Source organism: Procambarus clarkii, chromosome 64 (genome assembly GCF_040958095.1).
Source record: "Procambarus clarkii isolate CNS0578487 chromosome 64, FALCON_Pclarkii_2.0, whole genome shotgun sequence".
In the NCBI taxonomy this organism is placed as follows: Eukaryota; Metazoa; Arthropoda; class Malacostraca; order Decapoda; family Cambaridae; genus Procambarus; species Procambarus clarkii.
The window spans coordinates 1,277,408-1,286,248 of NC_091213.1; the positions used below are offsets into that span (position 1 = coordinate 1,277,408).

The window sequence follows — 8,841 nt, forward strand, 5'->3', positions numbered from 1 at the left end:
GTAGCCTAGCAGCGAGCGAGAGTAGCCTAGCAGCGAGCGAGAGTAGCCTAGCAGGGTGCGAGAGTAGCCTAGCAGGGTGCGAGAGTAGCCTAGCAGGGTGCGAGAGTAGCCTAGCAGGGTGCGAGAGTAGCCTAGCAGGGTGCGAGAGTAGCCTAGCAGGGTGCGAGAGTAGCCTAGCAGGGTGCGAGAGTAGCCTAGCAGGGTGCGAGAGTAGCCTAGCAGGGTGCGAGAGTAGCCTAGCAGGGTGCGAGAGTAGCCTAGCAGGGTGCGAGAGTAGCCTAGCAGGGTGCGAGAGTAGCCTAGCAGGGTGCGAGAGTAGCCTAGCAGGGTGCGAGAGTAGCCTAAGCAGGGTGCGAGAGTAGCCTAGCAGGGTGCGAGAGTAGCCTAGCAGGGTGCGAGAGTAGCCTAGCAGGGTGCGAGAGTAGCCTAAGCAGGGTGCGAGAGTAGCCTAGCAGGGTGCGAGAGTAGCCTAGCAGGGTGCGAGAGTAGCCTAGCAGGGTGCGAGAGTAGCCTAGCAGGGTGCGAGAGTAGCCTAGCAGGGTGCGAGAGTAGCCTAGCAGGGTGCGAGAGTAGCCTAGCAGGGTGCGAGAGTAGCCTAGCAGGGTGCGAGAGTAGCCTAGCAGGGTGCGAGAGTAGCCTAGCAGGGTGCGAGAGTAGCCTAGCAGGGTGCGAGAGTAGCCTAGCAGGGTGCGAGAGTAGCCTAGCAGGGTGCGAGAGTAGCCTAGCAGGGTGCGAGAGTAGCCTAGCAGGGTGCGAGAGTAGCCTAGCAGGGTGCGAGAGTAGCCTAGCAGGGTGCGAGAGTAGCCTAACAGTGTGCGAGAGTAGCCTAACAGTGTGCGAGAGTAGCCTAACAGGGTGCGAGAGTAGCCTAAGCAGGGTGCGAGAGTAGCCTAACAGGGTGCGAGAGTAGCCTAACAGGGTGCGAGAGTAGCCTAACAGTGTGCGAGAGTAGCCTAACAGTGTGCGAGAGTAGCCTAACAGTGTGCGAGAGTAGCCTAACAGGGTGCGAGAGTAGCCTAACAGGGTGCGAGAGTAGCCTAACAGGGTGCGAGAGTAGCCTAACAGGGTGCGAGAGTAGCCTAACAGGGTGCGAGAGTAGCCTAACAGGGTGCGAGAGTAGCCTAACAGGGTGCGAGAGTAGCCTAACAGGGTGCGAGAGTAGCCTAACAGTGTGCGAGAGTAGCCTAACAGTGTGCGAGAGTAGCCTAACAGTGTGCGAGAGTAGCCTAACAGGGTGCGAGAGTAGCCTAACAGGGTGCGAGAGTAGCCTAACAGGGTGCGAGAGTAGCCTAACAGGGTGCGAGAGTAGCCTAACAGGGTGCGAGAGTAGCCTAACAGTGTGAATCAGCCAACACAAACGAGGACGATCACGGTGTAGAGCTGGAAACACGCGACAATTGACAAATGGTTACCATACAAAAAAAAACCTAACTGGACTAACACTGGGAGAGAGACGACACCCACAACATGCTTGGTCAGCAGGGGCGTGGCCACACGTACACAGCCCTGCCTGGCATACACACACACACACGTACACAGCCCTGCCTATCATACACACGCACACGTACACAGCCCTGCCTGGCGTAATTATATATATATATATATATATATATATATATATATATATATATATATATATATATATATATATATATATATATATATAAATATATATGTCGTACCTAGTAGCCAGAACGCACTTCTCAGCCTACTATGCGAGGCCCGATTTGCCTAATAAGCCGAGTTTTCATGAATTATTTGTTTTTCAACGACCTAACCTTCCTAACCTAACCTAACTTTTTCGGCTACCTAACCTAACCTATAAAGATAGGTTAGGTTAGGTTTGGTAGGGTTGGTTAGGTTCAGTCATATATCTATGTTAGTTTTAACTCCAATAAAAAAAAATTGGCCTCATACATAACGAAATGGGTAGCTTTATCATTTCATAAGAAAAAAAATTGAGAAAATATATTAATTCAGGAAATCTTGGCTTATTAGGCAAATCGGGCCTTGCATAGTAGGCTGAGAAGTGCGTTCTGGCTACTAGGTACGACATATATATATATATATATATATATATATATATATATATATATATATATATATATATATATATATATATATATATATATATAATTACGATGGCGAGTACACAAGGAGCTATTACAACAATGCAGATAATAGAGACCAGGCGAGTGGGGTCCAGACCACTCCCAGATGGTCCAGACCACTCCCAGATGGTCCAGACCACTCCCAGATGGTCCAGACCAGACGAGAGTGGTCTGGACCATGAGTAATATTCTCCCTGGCTGGTGGTAGGCAAAGAACCCTTAAGCTCAGGCAAGAATGTGAGGCATAAGTCTGCCACCGTGAACTTGACACTACGGCAGCGGTTAAGCTGCCACGCTAGTCACTCTACACCCAACAACACCACCACCACTGGCTCCCCAGGTGTTGCACTCAAGTCATATTTGTAATGGTTTAACGCTGTAGTAAATCTCCAAATAAATTGGGGCTCTTAAATATTACGTAATATAGTAAGGAGGAGAATGAACATATATATAATAGTACACTTGCGTGTATTGCATAAAGAGACGTAGTGGAGAGACGGGTAATCTCCACCCGCACCAGTTTTTATGACATTTATTTGACCAATATTCTGGAGGTAAACAATGGGTCGTTGGGGCAAGACTTTACACTACGCCGTGAAGGCGTGAAATAACGATTTACGATCTAAAATGACGACATTCTACGCTGGTAGAGAAATTACGAGAAGAAAGCGTGCCATTGTCCCTGAATATCTGAGATACAGGTGGGAGAGAGCAGGCAGGTAGCGACGCCTGACACAACACGCCCGGAGAGAAAGTTAACCCTCTCCTTTCCTCTGCCAGGACGTGTCGCCAGGACCATAACCTCTCCTCCTCACCTGGGCGAGCTTGCCTTCCTCGCCTAGGCCCCAAACATGGGTGTATGAGGGGTGAGGTGGGAGAGGAAGGAGTGTGAGGGCGGCCGCCACACCTCCCTCATTCATCGATTGCCTTGACCAGCAGACGACACTGAGTGTACGTTTTCTGTGTGGGCCGACCCGCCCCGCTAACCCGCACTGCTATCATAACATAATACTCACTGGCAGTCGTTCATGATCTCCTCCTGGCTCCGAACCTGCACCGGCGCGTACTTCTCCACTTGGTCCTCGTAGTTGCAGAAGCACTTCGTTATCTTCTCGTCGAAGCAGTTCACGAGGTCTTCTAACGAGGTGGAAAACGTATCCTTGAAGTTCTCGGTGGTATCGGACATGTTATCCAAGAAATCATTGTCGTTCTTTTCCGGGGTGGCGGTGGTGTTGTCTGTTGTCGTCGAGTTACAGTTCGGGTCCTGAGAGGACTGAAAATCGGAAAACTCGGCCCACTCGTCAGTGTCAAACTGAGCTAGAGGCACGGACACCTCCAGCTCTGCCATCTTGCCCTCACACAACTCCACCATTGCGTCAACTGACAGCTCGCTGGGATAGCGCGAGAGACCGCGAGGAGTGGCGAGCCCGCCTGGCGCCACATTTAAACACCACGGGTGCGCGCGCTCATCCTCCACCACTTAGTAAAACGCCTCATATAAATTGTCATAGTAAATTGTCATTGCCATTGCCATAGTAAAATATCACCAAAATTAAATGGGGATAATTTCCATGTTGCTCGGTCAGTCAAATTAAGAACAGTGGGATTTATTCTAATTGATTTACCTCAGGTAAATTCAGGTTTTGGCAGTAACTGAAGGGGAGACTGCATGGCCAGTCTCGGCCTTGGCCAGTGTCAGTTTCACAAGCCATGTAAACAACATGTGTCAATAAGAGGAGTAGAAACAAAATATGCAATAAATGATAGGCTGTATAGCAATATGTATCGTAGCACCATGTTGATAAGTGGCATAGTGTAACGAAGCGGATGAATGAATGACTAGGAATGGCCATGTCACCAGTGACAGATGACTGACAGTGCATGTATGACACAAACAAACATGTCATAACTTGACAACAACATGGTATACTTTATAATAACATCAGATACAGAATCCTTATTAAACACCATATAATATTTGCTGGGGGAACTTAATAGAATGCCGTAGTGCTTGTTGAAGGTGAAGGAAGGACCAATAGAAGTGTACAACAATCAAATTTCGAATATAAAACTATATCCTTTCTCAAGGTATAATATACAATGTTGAGAATATTGTATACAGCAGTATCCTTGTATCCTTGATAAAGCATGTAGGCTACATCCCAAAATTTGTCTTTTAACATACTTCAGCATAAATTTGGTCTTTCCTTCACATTCATAATTTTTTATTGGTATATTTATTAATTAATTAGCAATTAATTATAATTATTATTATCAGTGCTACTGTGCATATATACAAATCAACATATACCTGTTTGTTTGTTTACGTCCTGGTAACTATAAAGTCGAGAAGGTTATCCTAGAGTGTTGGTGTGGCAGGGGAAGGTTATCCTAGAGTGTTGGTGTGGCAGGGGAAGGTTATCCTAGAGCGTTGGTGTGGCAGGGGAAGGTTATCCTAGAGTGTTGGTGTGGCAGGGGAAGGTTATCCTAGAGTATTAGCGTGGCAGGGGAAGGTTATCCTAGAGTATTAGCGTGGCAGGGGAAGGTTATCCTAGAGTATTAGCGTGGCAGGGGAAGGTTATCCTAGAGTGTTGGTGTGGCAGGGGAAGGTTATCCTAGAGTATTAGCGTGGCAGGGGAAGGTTATCCTAGAGTGTTGGTGTGGCAGGGGAAGGTTATCCTAGAGTATTGGCGTGGCAGAGGAAGGTTATCCTAGAGTGTTGGTGTGGCAGGGGAAGGTTATCCTAGAGTATTAGCGTGGCAGGGGAAGGTTATCCTAGAGTATTGGTATGGCAGGGGAAGGTTATCCTAGAGTGTTGGTGTGGCAGGGGAAGGTTATCCTAGAGTGTTGGTGTGGCAGAGGAAGGTTATCCTAGAGTGTTGGTGTGGCAGGGGAAGGTTATCCTAGAGTGTTGGTGTGGCAGGGGAAGGTTATCCTAGAGTGTTGGTGTGGCAGGGGAAGGTTATCCTAGAGTGTTGGTGTGGCAGGGGAAGGTTATCCTAGAGTGTTGGTGTGGCAGGGGAAGGTTATCCTAGAGTGTTGGTGTGGCAGAGGAAGGTTATCCTAGAGTGTTGGTGTGGCAGGGGAAGGTTATCCTAGAGTGTTGGTGTGGCAGGGGAAGGTTATCCTAGAGTGTTGGTGTGGCAGGGGAAGGTTATCCTAGAGTGTTGGTGTGGCAGAGGAAGGTTATCCTAGAGTGTTGGTGTGGCAGGGGAAGGTTATCCTAGAGTGTTGGTGTGGCAGGGGAAGGTTATCCTAGAGTGTTGGTGTGGCAGGGGAAGGTTATCCTAGAGTGTTGGTGTGGCAGGGGAAGGTTATCCTAGAGTGTTGGTGTGGCAGAGGAAGGTTATCCTAGAGTGTTGGTGTGGCAGGGGAAGGTTATCCTAGAGTGTTGGTGTGGCAGGGGAAGGTTATCCTAGAGTGTTGGTGTGGCAGGGGACGGTTATCCTAGAGTATTAGCGTGGCAGGGGAAGGTTATCCTAATGTATCACCGTGGCAGGTATCATGTATCTTGTGCCATCTGCCTGAAGTCAGAAACACAAACAGCGTCGGGTGGCTTCAACTAGTGTTGTGTCCGTTCCTTGTAGTCCATCATCGTGTTCACTCCCAGTCCTCTCACTCCTACAGTTATGCCTGCCTGCCTCCACCTACTGCCAAGTCAGGACTGGCAACTGACTTGAGGTTGTTAGTTTCAGATCCTTTTGTTTGACTGACCTCTTCCTAAGGTCAGGAAGATCCGGAAGGTCAGGCTAAGGTCCTTTTGTTTGACAGAAATTTACTGGATAGATTGCCCATTTACTGGATTTCGGGGAATAATTTGCATATCCTGCCATGCCTGCTAGTTTCATGTGCTGTAATCTCCGTGTTCAGCTCCGTGAACTGATTTCAGGTCTGTCAAGAACCTTGCTATTACATTTTCATAGCCCACATTGATGACCTGGAGTGCGTGCAAAGAATCTTTACCGCTCGAATCCACTCTATAAGTCATCCTAATTAACGGGACCAATTAAAAGTTCTAATTCTGCATTATCTAGTGCGCAAGCGAGAGAGAGACCTATTATTCTGCATGTGGAAAATAATAGAGGGGCTGGTCTCAAACCTCTGACATCAATAAAGAAATAACATTACATGAGACCGCATGGCAGGATGTGCAGAATACCCCCGTTGAAGAGCAGAGGTGCAACAGGTACTCAGAGAGAGAACTCTATCAACATCAGAGGCCCAAGACTGTTCAACACGCTTCCACTACACATAAGGGACATAACTGGCCGACCCCTCACAGTGTTCAAGAGAGAACTATCAACATCAGAGGCCCGAGACTGTTCAACACGCTTCCACTACACATAAGGGACATAACTGGCCGACCCCTCACAGTGTTCAAGAGAGAACTATCAACATCAGAGGCCCGAGACTGTTCAACACGCTTCCACTACACATAAGGGACATAACTGGCCGACCCCTCACAGTGTTCAAGAGAGAACTATCAACATCAGAGGCCCGAGACTGTTCAACACGCTTCCACTACACATAAGGGGCATAACTGGCCGACCCCTCACAGTGTTCAAGAGAGAACTATCAACATCAGAGGCCCGAGACTGTTCAACACGCTTCCACTACACATAAGGGACATAACTGGCCGACCCCTCACAGTGTTCAAGAGAGAACTATCAACATCAGAGGCCCGAGACTGTTCAACACGCTTCCACTACACATAAGGGACATAACTGGCCGACCCCTCACAGTGTTCAAGAGAGAACTATCAACATCAGAGGCCCGAGACTGTTCAACACGCTTCCACTACACATAAGGGACATAACTGGCCGACCCCTCACACTGTTCAAGAGAGAACTATCAACATCAGAGGCCCGAGACTGTTCAACACGCTTCCACTACACATAAGGGGCATAACTGGCCGATCCCTCACAGTGTTCAAGAGAGAACTATCAACATCAGAGGCCCGAGACTGTTCAACACGCTTCCACTACACATAAGGGGCATAACTGGCCGACCCCTCACAGTGTTCAAGAGAGAAATGGATAAACACCTCCAAAAGATTCTTGATCAACCAGGCTGTGATTCATACGTCAGGCTGCGAGCAGCCGCGTACTGGTTGACCAGACGACTACCCAGGAGGCATGGTCAGAGACCGGGTCGCTGACCTGTTGATCCTCGGAGGCTTCAAGAGTGGAGTTCCTCTAACCTCGCGCCTCGCTTGTAAACTGTTCAATCAATTTCTCACTGTCCTTAATACAAAAATAACTTTAAGGCCTCTTCTCGGCAAATATATATATCTGTATAAATATAAATGTTAATGTTCGTTTGTGCATAACCGCTAATCTCCGAAAGTTCTTCACCAATTGCTTTGAAATTTTCACACAACGTTCCATTCGCATCCGAGCGGGGTTTCATATACATACTATATAATTGTCACGTCTGTGACGGTAAAAAAAAAAAACATGCTTTTTCTGAAAAACTGTGTTTTTTCATGTGAGGGAAATCTTCGAAACCTCTTTACTGATTAAGAGATATAATGTATGAGGGAAGTCAAACCATGCAACACTACATGTATGTGAGTCAAAACACCCATTTCACTTATGGTAAAAGGAGAAATGCTTGGAGTGACTCTGTGTACATGCGGCTCAGGCTTGGGTACAAATATTACAATACAATTACAATTTTATTTAGGTAAGGTACATACATACAATAAATATTTACAAGGATTGTTTGACTTATAGGTATAGCTAGTACATACAATGCCTAAAGCCACTATTACGCAAAGCGTTTCGGGCATTACTGGGAATATGGGATAATGATTCATGATAATGACACGAAGTGTAAACTATGTGGTATGTTAAGGTCTCACACCCTGGCCCATTATGTTCTTGATTGCCCGTTGATTAATGTATATAGAAACAGAGATTAATATAGATTAATATATAGATTAATGTATTGATTAATGTATATAGAAACACTGAGATAAGGACTGTTCCTGAACAAATAGCCTGGATGTGTCACAACGGAAAGGTTGATGATAGTCTGGAGAGATATAAGAATTTTGCACCAAGACTAATATTTTGTTGAATTATCTGCATGTCTCTTGCAAATTGTCTATACAGTATACCTCGGTCATAAAAGTATTTGTGTGTACGTCTGATACCATACTACTTGTGAAGGAGGAAATGTATATGTTTATCTCTCAGAATGTTTGGTAACATGTTTATTGTTTGTGATGTGTGTCTATGTATGTATTAACACGATGTACTGAACGGGGTGAGAATAGCTTGAGCTACCTCATCCCTTTGTGTGTATTTTACCTCAATAAACTTATTTCAATTTCAATTTACCGATTGCTTTGAAATTTTGACACAACGTTGCATTCGAATAGGCGCGTCTTTTTATATACCTACTATATAGATGCCACACCTGTGACAGGTAAAAACATGCGTTTTTGAACAACAGCGCCATCTGTTGCACATTATAGCAACATGCTCGCTATACTAAATATGTCACGAATTACATTTCAATGTTTCCGACTGCATTAATAAAAATTTTTTTCATAGATTTCGATTTATATTACTTTTTATTGAATTATTTTGTGTGACATTGAGTTGGAATTGAGCTGTGTTGTTTACCATACCGGTCATTTCGTAAGTATAAGTATAGATGCCACACCTGTGACAGGTAAAACGTATGATTTTCTAAGAAAAACAGCGCCATCTGTCGCATGTAA

At 46.0% G+C, this 8,841-nt stretch overlaps 1 protein-coding gene across 1 annotated transcript; it reads right to left on the minus strand.

Annotated features, from left to right (window-relative positions):
• Positions 1-3,123: 3,123 nt before the first annotated feature.
• Positions 3,124-3,483, minus strand: LOC138354654 (fasciculation and elongation protein zeta-1-like). Its single transcript, XM_069309010.1, has one exon. It carries the CDS (start codon positions 3,481-3,483, stop codon positions 3,124-3,126), a length of 360 nt encoding a protein of 119 aa, XP_069165111.1.
• Between the last annotated feature and the right edge of the window lie 5,358 nt (positions 3,484-8,841).